We start from the raw sequence: 17,760 nt of genomic DNA on the forward strand, positions 1-17,760 counted from the left end.
TTATTTTATGTGTTTAGATGAAAAAAATTATAATAAAAAAATTATATTAATATTTTTATTTTTTATTTTTTTAATTAATTAATAATTTTATATTTATTTATATATTTTTCTTTTATTTTCATCTCATTCTTGAGAAGAAAATATTTTAATGAATTTTACATTATTTTTTATTTTTTATTTTATCCAAATAATAAAAAAATTATATTTTTGTCTATTTTTTTATATTTTTTTATATTTTTCTAATTCAAACAAAGTATACATAAAAATATATTTTAATAAAAATAATAGATAAAAATATGTTAAATAATTTAAAAAATTAAATTATCTTATATAAGAATTTTGTATAAAGTAATTTTAAATATGTCTTTGATTATATAATTTTACGTTAATAAAAATAATTTTAAATATGTCTTTAATTATAAAAAAACACATAATTAAACTGTATACAACGTTTTTGCACTCTCAGTCCGTTAAAACTAAAAATAATATTTTTCTTAAACAAAATATACTTTTAAGTGTAAATTTAAGAGTTGTATAAAAGCGAAAAAGCAGATAAAAAATAAGGCAAGAGAAAGAGTGATATGGGAAGCAGAGATTAACAGCTCCATCTCGCTCGCCGCATAGCGTGGTTGCTCCGATCCACGGAACACCACCAACCTCTGTCTATCGCTTTCTCTGTACCACTTTCCCTTCTCTGTTTCCTTCACTCCACAACCCTTCTTCTTCATCTTCATTCCCCCCTTAAGGGTTTCCGAAACATCAGTTCCTCTATCCTTCGTATAATTTCTTCTCCCTTCCGTTAATGCCGCCTTAGCTGCCGTCATAACCTCTAAACCCTTGCCTTTTCACATGGCTCTTTTTATTCCCTCGAACTCTTAACTCTTTATTGACCCTCCCTCCCTCCTTTCTTACCTACTAATACAGGTACAAAGCGAGCTTAGTTACGTTGAAAGCAAGATTTTTTTCTTTGAATTTCAAGGTTTCTCAAATTTGTTTATTTTCTAATTGATGTTCTGTGTGGTTTTGTGGTCAGTAATTGTATTATATACTGGAACCATGCCTCGTAAGGTAAACTACGGACTCGATTACGACGATGATTATGGCGATGAATATGACGACTATGATGATTATTATGAAGACTATGGTTAGTTCATATATATTTTCTTTCGGTTTGTTTTGGCGTATTATGCATGTTCTTGCAATTTGAGTATGTCGGGTTCAGCTAGTAACTATTTAGTTATAATTATTTGACATTTCCACATTTTTTTCCCTGCATGTTCAATGCTGTTGGTGGCAGCGACATTAATGTGTTATATCATATGACTTATAATAATTAACAAGGAGAAAAAATCAAACTAAAGGAAGGGTGGCATGAATTAAGCAATTAGTTCCGGTTAAGATCTATAGATTGGTTTATGGAGTGGTTTGTTGAATTATTTTCGGTTTGGAGAAGTCCTAATGTTTTTCTTATCCAACAGGAGAAGTACCTGAAACAAAGCAAGAGACACCGAGACCTCCTGGGGTTTGGCGATGCACCATTTGCACGTATGACAATGATGAGAGTATGACATCTTGTCATATTTGTGGTGTTATACGCCGTGACTTTGTTAACACTGGTACATCCAATATTAAACAAACAGGTAATTCGGTAGTCCGATAATTGAAGAATAGAATAGTTTAGTTTACAGCCAGGTTTTTTATTTTGTTTTTTTAATTGGTATGATGAGCATTTCTTTTGCACAGCCTAAGTTATTGTCTGTTCCCCTCGCCTGTATGACTTATGGTATGGGTGACGACAAAAATGCCTAGGTTCATGCTGTTTTTATATTCAAAGAAGAATCGGAATATCTTGAAGTTTAAAATTTTTAGCTTTTTATCTCTTTGAAAAACAAGTTAATATGTGTACCTTGAAGGCCAAGCATGCTAGTGGATGACGAAAAATTGGAGTGGTTAAGTTTGTTTCTTTCCTCTCAACTATCTAGGATGGTAGGATTAGATGTATGGAGAATTTAAACCATGGATGATCAAGGGTTTCCTGCTTTTGTTAATTAGAAAAGGAAACTCCCATTGTATGGCCATGTCTAAGTACCTTAAGGAGGATGCCTCTCTGATAAAGGAGTGGGCTTTCATTTGTGGATTTTGGTGGAAAGAGAGGGGGAGAGAGGGAGAAGAGAAGAGAGTATAACTCATGCCTGCCTTTATACACCCCTGATTGCATAGTGCTAGGTTTTCCACAATGGCCATGATATACCTATAACCCATTGAACAATCTCTGTGATGCAGTTGAAGACATAAGCAAAACATCTGGAGCATCCAAGTTGGCCAGGTCTCTTTTTGCTTCATTACCAAAACAGAATCCAAAAGAGGTTGTATTACTTCCCAAGCAGGATGATGGTTTTCAGACAGATGCCAGTAACTTCTGCAAGCATAGGAATGTTCAAGGAGAATTTCATGAATGTCATAAGGCGTTTAATACTAAAAGCCATTCCCATTTAAACATAGGTCTTCCCAAGTCTTGATTCAGGATGTGTGTAGAGTTAGAACAGTTTCTACGATATTTGGGTGTTAAGTAATAGAACTAAAATAAAAGAAGTTTTATTATTTGAAGTATAGTATTTGTTTGATGAGGCATGCTATGTTTACTTCTTGCATCTCCTATCATGAGAGCAAACATTATTTTTTACCCCTTCTCTCTAAGTAGCAGTTATATAGCTCTTTTTTCTTTATATGCAGTTCCTTTCAAGTTTGATGTTCCATCCCCTGATGATGTAGTTTATACTGGTCTACGTTCTTCCAAAACAGCTTCAAAAGGTATCCATCCTGGGGGAGACAGAAAAACCCCAGCAATCAACACAACACAATCAGAAAACGAAACAGCTTCCTGTAAACATTCTTAGATCACTCCTCACACAAAACATTTGCAAAGAAGGCAATAAAAATACTAAAAAAGGACCTAAAGTAAACACAAAAGAATCAACTGTCCTTATGGCGATACAGGAAAGAAAAAAATAATTATGCCATGTTTCTTCTGTTAACATTTTACTTTCTTGTTCATAAGTGTTATATTTAGTCATTCGTCTTCCTCTTATGCTTGCAGACAAAATTATGAATAATGACCATTCTGTTCAATCAAATGTTGAAAGTTTAGAGAATTTAACATCACTAATGCAAAAGGGTAGGCAGGATAGGTCAGCTGAGAGCAAACTTTCAAAGAAGCCAGCAGTTCATCTGGAAACTAGTGATAAAACTTCAAATGTGAATAAGAAAAATGGTACACTTGATATTCGCTCAAGCAAAGGAAAGGCTGGTAGTTCATCTGCAATGCCTGAAGTCAAAGGTATTGATGCAATTAATTTCTCTTCTATCAAAGAGGGAAAATCCGAAAGTCTTTCCAGCAGTTTCAACAAAATAGCTGTGGACGTAAGATCTGGGAATTCAGATAATACTAACTCTAAGGGATCTCGTCCACAAGTTTCTTACAAACCTGAAAAATGGATGCTACCTCAACAAGCTGAAGATACGTTGACTCAGCTGAATCTTGCAATTGTATGTCAATGGACTATTCTTTTGTATGTTATAATATTTGTGGGAACTAATATCTAATGGTTAAATTTGTCAATTTTAGGTTGGACATGTTGATTCTGGGAAATCAACACTCTCAGGTAGGTTACTTCACCTATTGGGACGGATTTCCCAAAAACAAATGCACAAATTTGAAAAGGAGGCCAAAATACAGGTAAGGTCATGGTGAGCTTCATTTTGTAGTCATTAGGCTTGTTACTGATGCACCAGCATCTGTTCTTATTTTGTTGATCAGGGCAAAGGATCCTTCGCTTATGCTTGGGCGCTTGATGAAAGCTCTGAAGAAAGGGAAAGGGGAATAACTATGACAGTGGCTGTTGCTTATTTTGACACTAAGAAATATCATGTTGTGGTTCTTGACTCCCCCGGGCATAAAGATTTTGTGCCAAACATGATTTCTGGAGCAACACAGGCTGATGCTGCAATTCTTGTCATAGATGCTTCACGTGGTTCATTTGAAGCTGGTATGGATGGTGGCAAGGGACAAACTAGGGAGCATGCACAACTTATTAGAAGCTTTGGTGTTGACCAGGTTATAGTTGCAGTGAATAAGATGGATACGGTAGCATACGCCAAAGATCGATTTGATTATATAAGACAGCAGTTGGGAATGTTTCTGCGCACTTGTGGTTTCAAAGATTCTTGTGTGTCATGGATTCCTATGAGTGCAATGGAAAATCAAAATTTGGTCGCATCCCCTTCTGACGCTAGTTTTAAAAGCTGGTATGCCTTCGGATTACTCTGTCTGATCTTGATTTGTCTTGGCAGGCAACAAATTGAGTATGAAAATAAAATGCTGACAGGCACTGAAGCAGCAATACTTGCTCAAATAAATAAATGATTAAACACCTGTACACCCAAAAAAAAATGATTAAGTACCAAGTTTTTCTTTGTAATACTTTTTTTTTTTTAAATCTATTCCCCCTCCTTGATATTATGCAAATTTTAGCGCTGAAAATATAATGATAGATTAATACGGAAAAAATATTAAATGCCATATGAAATTAAGCTGATTGGCATGATTTTGTGAATTTAGCATTCACCTTTAGTGAGAATAATGAAAAAGCAACAAGTTGAGACGAGAAAAAGTAAGTGATCAATCAAACAGATACTCTGGTATTGTATTTTATTTATTTAATTTAGTCAGAAGGCTTATGAATACTGCCATAGCTTGGTAGCATCCTTGGTGTAATTTGGATACTTCCATTCCTCACAATCTAGGCTTGTATTTGGTGTGATAACCTTTTCTTAGCAAGCTACTTTAATTTTATTTTTTCAATTGTATGCCTTAGTTCTAAGAAATTATGGTTGTGTCAATTGTGAAACAGGTATAACGGACCATATTTGTTAGATGCAATCGACTCACTTCCACCACCTGCTAGAGAATACTCGAAACCTCTGCTAATGCCAATATGTGATGTCATCAAATCACCCACACTTGGACAGGTGTCTGCTTGTGGTAAACTGGAAGCAGGAGCTCTTCGGAGTGGATCAAAGGTATAAAATTGGGTAGTGTTATGGACCTCAGCGGAAAAAAAATGAAGGAACACATCTAATTATCTCTAAATTATAAGTATTTTGTAGTTATCTGAAACGCACTGAATTTCTGCTAGCATGACATGAATTTAAACAATGTTCCTTTCTGTAACTATTTTATAAATTGTAGGTCTTAGTTATGCCTGCAGCCGTCATGGGAACAGTACGCTCAATGGAGCGTGACTCTAATGCCTGCAGTGTTGCAAGGGCCGGAGATAATGTATCTGTAACATTGCAAGGTGTTGATGGAAGTAATGTGATTGCAGGAGGTGTGTTATGCCATCCTGACTTTCCTGTTGCAGTTTCTAATCATTTGGAGTTGAAAGTGCTTGTTTTGGATGGTGCAAGCCCTGTATTGATGGGTTCTCAGGTGTGTGCTATAATAATGATTAGTGATATGGCATATCCTTGCACTTTATTATCCAACTTTTGTTTTTCGTGGGGAAAAAAAGTGAACCATCCTTTTCCATATATGCAGTTGGAGTTTCATATACACCATGCAAAGGAGCCTGCAAGGGTTTCAAGAATATCATCAATACTTGATCCAAAGACTGGTAAGGTGACCAAAAAGTCACCTCGCTGTCTCACTGCAAAGCAAAGTGCAGTAATTGAGGTGAATAAATAACAGAGAACTTCCTAATTCAGTTGGTGTCAATCACTTTAGGGACTCGGAAAACTTGAATGACTTTGCTTGTTTCTTATTTCAGGTAACTTTGCAGGAGCCAGTTTGTGTAGTAGATGTCTCAATTTGTAAAGCTCTTGGCAGGGTATCGCTAAGATCTTCAGGTAGAACAATCGCTGTGGGACTTGTGACGAGAATAATTGAAGAGCTACACTAGTTGGTGTAGGGTTCTTCGCATTATAGTACTCAGCAGCATACTAAATACACTGTTCCAATGACAGGAAACTACGTATTTGTTTGCCATCTAAATCTAGATTATGTTATGCTGGCAGACAACGGGAAACTATATAGAAGTTATGCAAGAATGGTGAAGTTTTTCATGCTTTTCACCAGATAATGTATCATATGATAGCGGCTCGCTCTTGAATACTTTTCGACTTGTGTACAATAGTAATCTAATTATAATGAAGTTGGATGTATTAGCTTTCATTCTCATTCTTCATCTACTTATGTTTCCCGTGATTTGCATTTTGGATTATACACAAAAAAGCATACAGGTATAAACATAGTAGTGTGTTATAGACGTATATTCAAATTTTGAAATTAACATTAAAATCATAGCAGCAAATATATATTATTTGACTATTTGACGATGGGTGTGAATGTGGGATCGAAGCCGAAATTGTGTTTTTTTCTTCCTTTTTTTTTAAATGCTGATTGAATAAAGCTGTAAATAAGAATTTAATTGTTTATTGTCATATTAGTAGAAATAATTAATTTTTAAATTTATTATTTAAAAAATGATCTAAATTATAAATTTGATTAAATAACTATTACTCTATTAGTAAATCAGCTGTAAGATAATTCAAGCTTGGCCCAACCATTATTATTTATGGTTATGGACCTCAAGAATAGATCCACAGTCAATCAATTAATTTCAAACGGGACCATGAAAATAGAAATTTTCTATTTACAAACAGTTTAATGTACTCTTTAGTCACTTGTAATTAAGCTTAATTTTTTTTAAAATATTAACATATATAATCTAATTCTCTTTTGATGGGTACAATCTAGACTTAATTAATCAAATTAAAAAACAAGTAATCAACCAAAGTCCAAATATTACAAGAAAAAACAAAGTAATAGTGACAGACTCTCGAATGATTAGACATCTTTATTTTAGAAGACAAATGAATGGCTTCATAATTATCCCTTTTCAGTAACAACTCATAATTTGGATGAATCAAACACTTGCTATACACATGAGGAGAAGGGAGAAGTGCAGAAGATTTCGAAATTCTTCTATGCTTTTTGGCTTTTCTCGGGTTTGATCAAGATGTTATTGTTCCCTGTGAGTGTCTATGAAGTTGCAGGTACAATAATTTACATTGTTTCTATATTGCAGGAAACATCTTTGCTTTTGCATTATTTGTTTCCCCTTTGTAAGTTGCCTAGCTAGAACTCAAAACTTTAATGAGAAGCATTATTTGACATGAGAGAATCAAGTGTTCATATCATTTTCTTGATTATGTTCAGACCAACTTTCAAGAGAATTATCAGAAATGCTTCAACAGAACAATTTTCAGGATTGCCTTATGTATATGGCTTCTTGATTTGCTTCAACAGAACAACTTTGTGATTGTTGTTGTTAGTATGAGATTCTTTGATCCTCATGGTTGCCAGTTATTTCCATGTTTGTAAGTCCAATCATCTCCAATGTTTATTAACTTGCTGCTTAGCAAATATTCCAAGACAATGCAATCTTATCTTTTATGGTTGATGCATGACAGAATAGCGTTGAATACATGCCATTTTATCTGTCACTTGCATCCTTCTTAATGAGCCTCTCACTTTCTGCCTATGGAGTGCTCAAGGATGATCCTTTCATTTATGTAAGCTTTTTGTTTCTTGAAATTAAAAGTTTAAAACCATCTAAATCATTAACTTCTTATGTACTTGCAGCAGTTTGAACTTTTAGATATAGAGTAACTATATAATTTCTAAGGTTAAGACGAGAAATCAGTCGAGTCAAATATTTATTAGAAAGTAGATTATTTCGTATGAAAATTTCACATGATTTTATCACATTAATGTATAGATATTTTTGTGTTTGGTGTTTGGTACCGCCTTAACTAAAATATCAAAACGTGACACGTTGACAAAGTCATATGAAATTATCCATTTTTATATACACTTGTTATTATCACATATAGGAAAATCACAATTAAAAAAAAAAAAAGGAAAAACTGAATTTTGTATCAGCACAATATATCCTAAACTCATACTAACAAAACATTGTTGTTGCATTTGAATCTCTTAACAGATCCCAAATGGCATTGGAACATTTTTACTGCTCCCATACACTGTGAATGCATACTTTATTTTAATTTTACATTCTTTCATTGATTTAAGTTAATGATTTAATTTTGTACTATGTTACACAATAGCTGAATGTAACTATGTAAATGCAGCTACAAAAGACAACATGAATAGCCAATTAGAGATATAAATTATTTTTAATCGAATTTACTAATAGTTGCTAATTATGTGAGTATATTTTAGTGAAAGCTTTGGGATCATTTTAATGTTCATTGTCAATTAAGTACTATACCTTTTTGTGATGGTCTTAGTGAACTTTATCTTTCATTGTAATCCTGTTATGCTTCACATAATGGCAGAGAAGCATGATTGGTGTATAATGAACAATTCTTGTTAAGTGATATGTTTAATACTTGGTAATTATTTTTGTTCTTTTTTAATGAATGTTAGGATATAAAGCTTTTTTAACTGTAATGTTTTGCTAACATTTGTATTGGTTCTGATTTTTTCTGATGCCATCATTAAATAATTTCGATTCATTTCTTAGTTTATTTGAATTTCATTTGGATTTAAAAATGAATTTGATGTGTTTTTGTTGATGATTGAGTCTTTTTAACTGCTTGTTCAAATTTGAAATAATTTCAGTTCATTTGTGAATTAACTGAGGTTCACTTGATGCTTGTTGAGTCTGCAGCGGAATTTTGACTTCTAATATAGTAATATGAAATTGAACATTACTCACAATAATACACTCGTTGTATAATTATTAAAGAGAAAAAAAAAGAAAATGAATAATTGCTATGGATGTGAATTCCTTTAATTTTAATTGAATTGAATACATTTTGATTTCACTCATTTATATAGTTTTCTAACTTCTATAAATAACAAGAGAGCATACTATAAAATAGTTTCCTATAAAAGTTCCTTAACTATCCACCATTTTCTCTCTTCCATCCTTTGTCTACCTCCATTTGTTTTCTCTCTGCCTTTCTTTTATTCTCACAACGCTGTTGTTAAGTATTGACCAAATTTTTTATTCCTTACAATCAAAATGACAAAAAAAACCATCTCAAAAAAAGAAAAGCCACTTTACAATGTAAGCATATACACATTAAATCAACTCTATTTTTGTATTATAAATATATCATATAACATAATTTTTCAAATCCTTGTAAAAAACTCACAATTTAAGATGTTCAACGAGAATGATAGCTGACCGCTGACGTATTCGCCAACATGAATGATCGAAAGAAAGCTATCGTCGAGGAAATGAAATGTGATGCACTGAGACATATCCCATCATTGAATGTTTCGCACAAGCTCTCGAGGGAATTGATACTTTTCTTCAAACTCTAAAGGATTCTTGGAGACAGGCTATGAGAAAATCTACGTAACCCCTACCAAGATAAAAAGACGCACCGGGCTAAAATTCAATTTGTCTTGAAAGTCATTTCAACCTAGGACACATTGTTCATCGACAACATACCTGAACTGCAAATGAATCGAAATATTATTATAATAACACCATTGTATAATAACAAATGAACTGAAATTTGTGCATTCTATAAATTCAAAAACTCTTGTATTCTATCCAAATTCAAATTCATAAACAACACTGATTTTAGCAAAGAAGAATACAGTTATTCATTATTGCTTTATTCAATTGTATTAGATTCTATTATGTTCAATTTCTCTTGAAAGTCATCCAACATTTGGAATAAATTGTTCATCGACAACACACCTGAATTGCAAATGAATTGAAATATTATTATAACAACACCATTGTGTAAGATAGACTGATTGAGTGGTGTGAAAGTTTGATAAGGAAGATGTTTATACCACTAACTCATTTGTGCATGTTTTGTAGGAACAGACTATGACAAATGATATCCTTACCTACAAGTTTACAAATGGAATTTGGAAAGGACTGGTGCCCCCTAGAGCTGAGTTGTTTATTTGGTTTGTGCTGGTAGGTTGAGTTAATACAAAGGAGCGGTTGAGTAGGTTTGGCATCATTGCTTAGAATGATAATACTTGTGTGATGTGCAATAAGGAAGTTGAATCTGTCCAACACTTTGTTACGTGTGAGTTTGCGTGGCAGGTCTGGTGTGCGTGGTTCGCTCATGTGGGTCGGGCATGGTGCATTCCGGGGCCCATAAGAGAACTCTTCGAGAGCTGGAGGACGATGCCTATGAGAAAAGAAGAGCGTAAAACATGGTTAATGGGTTTTTTCTCAGTTATATGGAACATCTGACTGTGTAGAAATGAACTCATTTTTCAGAATAAGACAATGGTCGTGGTGGATTGCATTGCTAGATCGCTCTGTAGTTCGAGGGAATGGTGTGAAACTAACTCATGTTGTTGATGGTTATGCCGGAGATGACATAGAAGTTACTTTGTTTCTTTATTGTTATATACTCCACCAAGTGTGTTGAGCTTGTTTGTCTTTCAAAAGAAAAAAAAAAACACCATTGTGTAATAACAAGTGAACTAAAAACTGTGTATTCTATCTAAATTCAAATTTATAAACAACACTGATTTTAGCAAAGAAGAATAGAATTATTCATTATCACTTTATTCAATTGAATGAGATTCCATTTCATTCCATTCAATTCAAAATTGTCGAATAATGAAACTAGATAAAATTAAGAATGATCCAAACCTTGTCCACTTAATTAGATTCAAAAGAATAATTCAAATCATCCTCATTCAACTTACTTGAACTTGAATCATTCATTATTTTGGAATACGCAAAACCTAAACAATTTTAACTACACTGTTCGATTCCAAAAAAGCAAATGCAGATCGAAAATCTGAAGAGAAAGAGAATAAAATTCAAGAAGAACACAAAAAACTCGAAAAAAAAACAAAAATCTAAGGAGAAAGAGACAATAATCATAAAAAACACAGAAAAAACGAAAAAGAAAGGAAGATTTACGTTGAAGGGAAACGAACATAGAAAGATTTACATTAAAAATCTGTTATAAATATCGAGTGACTCTAAATCACTTTATTAGACTTGATGAATGAAATTACTTAAATTCAAAGTATTTCTGTTTTTTTTTTAATCTTTAAGTTAAAATATATTTGAGCCGGTTATAAATTAAAAAAAAAACAATTTAGTCGTTATATATTTTTTTAATATTTCGTATTTATGGGCAGTTATTATTGTTAACTAGTTTTGATTGCATAATTTGGAAAATGGATCTTAATTTTTTTTAACAATTGAAGGAGTAAAATGTAGTGATCTCTTACTATTAATTTTATAAGTGGCACCAAGAATAAATATAAGAAAGAGAGCAATAAAGGATTAGAAATCACACTTTACATTCTTAATTTTTTTTAACAATTAAAAAAATTCATTCCCTATAATTTGTAGTTTAAATTTGATTTCATCTTTTTAAAAGGTAAATCCATAATCAATTCAACCAACATGCTTGGAAAAATTACTATCCATTCCAATTCAATTAAAAGTTTGCCATTTGAAACTAATTTTATTAGATGAGATTATATTTTTAAAGACCTCTGATGAAAATATTTGTTCAGAAACTTAAAAATGCATACCTTTATTTTTTCTGTTTTTCATATTAAATTGATAAAATGACAAAAGTACGTATAAAAATTAGATATCACAAGATTTAGCGACAAAAAGTAAAAAAAAAATCACTAGTAAGAGAGAATCACTAAATATGAATCCTACAGACTCATCAAGCTCTTCACAGCCCATACACCACTCTACTTCTCTAAGCATAGACCGATTACCCACTAGTTTAAAGAAAACCCTTGGCAACAAAATTGACCAACTAGTAGAATTTACTCATGTTCCAGAAGACTCCCGAACCCCAGCCACTGAATATCCTCTCATAAGTCCATATTCTTTCTACCAAAGACAAAAGAAATCAACTCTCACCTCCATTCGCCATCTAATCCACAGAAACCCTTCTTCTCCTCCCAAAGAAGTCATCCAGTCTTCCCATCTGCAACAGTGTGGTCTAAAAGCCACTACTGCTGAACAGTACATAATTTTGGAGATTCCTCCAGAACTTATCCAAAGTTACCTGAACCAAGGCTATACTCATTTACATCTAGGAGCAGTTAGGCTAATTCTCACTCTTCATGGGAGAAGATCCCTTCCTGTAACAGCCAAAGTTGCTCTTTTAGACACCACCTTCAAAGAATACCAGCATGCATTAATAGGAGCATTAGTAACCACACTCTCAAACGGAAGTGTCATTCTTACTATAGCCCCTAATTTTACCATGAGACTCTCAGATCCCACGGTATGTCAAAGACTAAAGATCCAGATACAGCTGGTTGGAGTAATCCAAGACTCAAATGCTGAACAAGCCACCTTACATCATCAAGTTCTCTATAGAGTTCAAGATCATGCTCTTGATCTCAATCTCCCAAACACTACAGGAGAAGCATTATTCATGTTCACAGATAATGCAAGAGGACCAGCAATCGTAAACATTCCAAGAATGATCACCACTGATGAACTCTCTTCTATTATTCCATTGGAATGGATTACTGATTATGAGAAAGCTTTCCCGAAAGAACAGATCGATGTTCACACTACAACACCACCAACTATTACTCACAATAGTGATGGGACGGTGACCACTGTCTTTCAGAGACCCGGAATAACCAAGCAAACTTCTCTGCAAAGACCATCTTTCAGAAGAATTAACATGATCTCTCCGGTTCAGGTGCAAACAACTCACAACCAACATGATCCACCAGTGCATTTTTATGAGAACGAAAAACCTGTTTATGTTTCTCATATAATAATACTTTTTAGATATTATGTTTTACTTTTACAGTAATTAAATTAATTTAAAATTAAATTTTGTACTGAATACTAATTTTAAAATAATACTAATATTAATAAAAAGAAATTATATTATTTTATTAATCTATTAAACTCATTAAATAAATGTCGTAACATTAATATTATAATAAAAACTCAATTAAAATATACTTAAATAAATAAGCTATACTCAATTTGTACTCCTGATTTTTTTTCAATCCAAATGTTATCTTTGTTATTATTTTAAAAATTTTCAATCTTCACATCCATAAAGTTTTAATTTTTCTGTTATGTTATCTTTGTTATTATTTTATTTATGTAATATTTTAAATATGTAATGTGTTTTATTTTTAAATATGTAATTTTTTTAATATTGTTGTTTTTAATTAGTTAATGTTTAAAGTCTATTTTTATTAGTGTAATATTTTTTAAATATAGTATATAATTATTAATTTGTAACTTTATTTTTTATTTTAATTAAATGTTTACAATTTAATTAAAATTATTTTAAATAATTACAAATAATTTAAAATTTAAATTGAAATGAGATTAAAAATTGAAGTGGCAAATTTCATATTAAATCTTAAATCAATTTTTATAATAATATTAAAGGCTTATTCGAACACATTTTTAAGAAAGATTTTTCTTTAATTATCTTTTTTAAAAGATCTTATAAAAAAGTAAAAATAATTTAATGATTGGATATTTTATACAAAAAATCTTTTTATCTATTAATTATGTTTGGGTATAACAATATAAAAGTACTTTTTGTATATTTATTATGTGAAAAATATTTTTTTAAGAAAAAAATAGTTTATCAAAATTTTTTTATTTTTTAATATTTTTAATTTTATTACTAAAAATACCAAATACGTTAAAAAATGTATTTTTCACTGAAAAAATTATTTTCTTATTAACTTAATGACGCCCAAATAAGCACTAATCTTATAAATTCTTATATAGTATTTTATAAAATCTAAAATAAAATTAAACTAAAATTAAGTACAATCCTGGTACACATACAAATTTTGTTGGCAAATAAGTCCAAACGAGTGAATCATAATCCAACAAAACCCACTTACATAACGAGCACATGAAATTACGTCATTCCTCCTCCAACATTTGTATTATGCATTCCTCCTACTTCTCTTTTTTCTTTTTTTTTTGCGTTCCTTCTTCTTCTTCTTCACGTATTTCGTCCTCTTCATAATTCTTTTTATTACTACTGTTATTGCTGCATTTCTTTTTTTCTCTTCTTTTTATTGATTTTGCAACATTTATATATTTTTTCTTTGTTTAATTTTTTTCTCTCAAAAAGAATTATGAAAAAATGAAATAATAAGATGATGAAGAAGCAGTAGAAGATAAGGATGAGGAAATGGAAGAATTTTGAATTATGCAAAATTTATCAATATAAATACACCGAAAATTCTTAACAATACATAAAAATGTCTTAATTTTATACCGAAATTTACTGCAAATACACAAAAATATTTCTTTAATGTTGTTTTTTTCCTTTTTTCCTTTTTTTTAGTTAAATGAATGTAGGTTCATTTTTTTAAGTAATTTTGTAGCATTATACGTTTCTTCTTCTTCTTTGTTTGATTTTTTTGTGTTTTTATTCTTGTTAAGAGAGTAAAACAAGAAAAAATTTGAAAAGGTAAAACAAGAAGAAAAAGATGAATAAGAAAAAAAGAAGATGATAATAATGATAAAAAATAAGAAGAAAAAGTAGCAGAAGATGATGAGGAGGAGGAAGAGGAAGAGTTTTAAATTATGTAGCACTTATTAGTACAAATACATCGAAATTTCTTAACAATATACAAAAATATCTTAGTTTTATACCGAAATTTACTATAAATACATAGAAATATTTTCTTTATTGCTGCATTTTTTTCTTCTTCTTTTCCTTATTTCTTTTAGTTGAATGAATGTAGGTTCATACTCTTTCAAGTAATTTTGCAACATTATGTGTTTCTTCTTTGTTTGATTTTTGTTTTTATTCTTATTAAGAGAGTAAAACAAAAAGAAACTTGAGAAGGTAAAACAAGAAGGAAAAGATCAATAAGAAAAAAAAAGATGATGATGAAAAAAGAAGAAGAAGAAGCAACAAAAGATGAGAAGAATTAACTAGAAAGAGAAAGATGAAGAATTTTAAATTATGCAAAATTTATCACTACAAATACACCGAAATTTCTTAACAATACATAAAAAATATTTTAATTTTACACCGAAATTTGCTAAAAATATACAGAAATATTTTTTTAATGTTGTATTTTTTATTATTTCTTTTTTTTAGTTAAATGAATGTAAGTTTATTCACTTATAAGTAATTTGCGGTATTATGTGTTTCTTTTTCTTTGTTTGATTTTTTTTTATTCTTGCTAAAAAAAGTAAAATAAAAATAAACTTGAGAAAATTCTATGACAAAAATTTTATGATAACGATAATAACGACGATAGCATAATGACGATACGTATAAGAAGACGACAATAATTATAACGATGATAATCATGATGATGAAGATGATGGAGGAGAAGGAGAAAAGAGAAGAAGGAGAAAAAAGTTCAATGAGAAAAGAAAGAGGAAGAAGAGGAGGAGAAAGAGGTGGTGTTGGTGACGAAGATAAGAAAAGAGAAAAATAACGAAAAGAGAAAAGGACAAATAGATCCCTGACCTTTTTTCTCGCGTACATTTTCGTCCTTGACCATTGAAAAATACTTTTAAGTCACTGACGTCCTTAAAAGTTGGACGGATCAGTCCCTCCGTCCAAATGTCTCCGTTAGACCCAACGGAAAAGTCTGACGTAGCTCCTATAATGCTTGTCATGCGAACGCGTGGGTCACGCAGATGCGTGGGTCACACGTACGCGTCACCTGGAAGACTTTCCTCTCACGCGTATGCGTCGCCATGAATTCAGTAAATTCTCATTTTGTATGAATTCTCCATTTTGCATGCTTTTTTTCTATTTCTTTTCAGTTATTTTTGCCTTCAAAACTTTAAATCACTCAAACAAACATATCAAGACATTGAAGGAGAGAAAAGTAAATTTACAATGCAATAAGAAATAATGTGTGTGGAATATATATTGCAACAGTTGTGGAATCTGCAGAGTCATTTGCTATAACAAGATTACGTGCGCATTTGATCACATACTTAACAAATGAGTTTGATGAGTCTCTAAGTGAAGCTACAAAGAATATAAACACTTGGAATGGTGTTTTGTTACTCTTCCCTTTGTTGGGTGGCTTCATTGCTGATTCATATCTTGGTCGCTTCACCACTATCGTCCTCTCTTCTCTCATTTGTCTTTTGGTAATTTAATTTATTTATTATATTTTATATATATACAAATTAAATTTGTTCTCATCACTTTTAAGTTGATTATTAGTGTGGATGTCATGTAACTACTTTTCCTCAAATTTATTATGCACATACTTTTAAGTTTAAATTATTCATACTGTTTATATTTAAATATTTTTTATTGAATAAAAGAAGTATTGTACTATTTGTTTATTAAATAAATTTTAACTCTTTATTTAAAAAATGATAATTCTATTTTCTTTATTAATTTACTTTTTTTCTATTCGATGTCTTGATATATTTGTTTGGGTGATTTAAAGTTTTGAAGTCAAGAAAAAAAAAGCATGCAAAGTGGAGAATTCATAAAGAAATGAGGATTTGCTGAATTCATGGCGATGCGTATGCGTAGCCAACGCGTACGCGTGACAAGCATTACGGGAGCCACGTCAGACTTTTCTGTTGAGTCTGACAGAGGCATTTGGACGGAGGGACTAATCAACTTTTAAGGACGTCAAGAACTTAAAAGTATTTTTCAATGGTCAGGGACGAAAATGTCTGCGGAAAAAAATGTTACGAACCTATTTGTCTTTTTCTCTAACGAAAAAGAATGAGAAGAAGAAGATGAAGGAACCACAAAGAAAAAGAAGAAGAAGAATATTAAAGCATTCTTCCACTTTAACCCATGACAATAATAAAGAAGGCTCACGGCCCACAAATTCAACCTAATAAATTTAATCTTTATTATCTTATCTTATTTTTATGTTATCTTTTTATCTTATCTTTTCTTTACTTTTATTTTTCGTAGGTAATGCTCTATATATATTTAGTTTTACTTTCATAATTCAATCAATCAACAATCAATAAAAATTTCTTCATCTTTTCTTTTTTTTTTCCCTATTCTTTCACAAAGAAGAAAAGGAACGTATAGCAGGAAAAGCGTGTAAGTGTAAATGATTTATTGAATCTGTTTGGTTAAATAATTTGTAGGTAGAGATTAATTCAATTAAGTATTGAAGATGCCCTAACAATAATAATTAGATTAGATTAGATAAGATAAAGTAAAGTAGTATATAAAGAGAGTGAGAGAATGAAGTGACGACTTCAACAAACTCCTAAAACAGTTTTCTTTTTGGCGCGCCAGCACTCTTTTGCAATTCTTATATCTTCGAAGATCAAAGTTGCTTTTGCTAACAAGATTCAAGCTTTGTTGAACCCTTACATCAAATTCTTCTATTTCTGTCCTTCTTCCTTATTTTTTTTTTCTTACTTTCGATCTACTTGCTGTGAATTTTTTCTTAAGATTTGTTGTGCTTAGCAATTGTGTAAAATTTAGGTTTCATGTTTCTTGGTAGAAGCACTTTTAAAGACTCGGAATTTCTTGCAGGTTGTGAACAAATTCGTGAGAATGACTGACATTGAAGCAGTTGCATCCCTTAAGAGAGGAGCAGAGGGTACGGAGTGCCGAAAGGAAAAGAAGCAGAAGATGAGGAGGACTATGGATTTGAAAGCATCTCGCGAATGTTCTACCATTCTCAATGTTTTGTCCTCTCATAAACATGGATGGCTTTTCAATCAACCAGTGGATCCT

The 17,760-nt window shown here is 31.3% G+C and overlaps 1 protein-coding gene across 4 annotated transcripts; it reads left to right on the forward strand.

The window, feature by feature from the left end:
- The first annotated feature begins 560 nt into the window (after positions 1 to 560).
- On the forward strand, positions 561 to 6,229 carry LOC107482201 (uncharacterized). Of its 4 annotated transcripts, none has more exons than XM_052259295.1 (12): positions 561 to 924; positions 1,034 to 1,144; positions 1,479 to 1,640; positions 2,284 to 2,502; positions 2,734 to 2,811; positions 3,098 to 3,546; positions 3,626 to 3,736; positions 3,818 to 4,305; positions 4,911 to 5,079; positions 5,249 to 5,488; positions 5,597 to 5,731; positions 5,826 to 6,229. In XM_052259295.1, exons 2-12 carry the CDS (start codon positions 1,057 to 1,059, stop codon positions 5,955 to 5,957), a joined length of 2,271 nt encoding a protein of 756 aa, XP_052115255.1. In that variant the 5' UTR covers positions 561 to 924; positions 1,034 to 1,056; the 3' UTR covers positions 5,958 to 6,229. The 4 variants fall into 4 exon arrangements, with proteins under 4 accessions (XP_052115255.1, XP_052115256.1, XP_052115257.1 ...); XM_052259296.1 differs by having other exon boundaries at positions 561 to 923; positions 1,039 to 1,144; XM_052259297.1 differs by lacking the exon at positions 2,284 to 2,502.
- The last annotated feature ends 11,531 nt before the right edge of the window (positions 6,230 to 17,760 follow it).

This window comes from Arachis duranensis, chromosome 3, assembly GCF_000817695.3.
Source record: "Arachis duranensis cultivar V14167 chromosome 3, aradu.V14167.gnm2.J7QH, whole genome shotgun sequence".
Lineage (NCBI taxonomy): Eukaryota > Viridiplantae > Streptophyta > Magnoliopsida > Fabales > Fabaceae > Arachis > Arachis duranensis.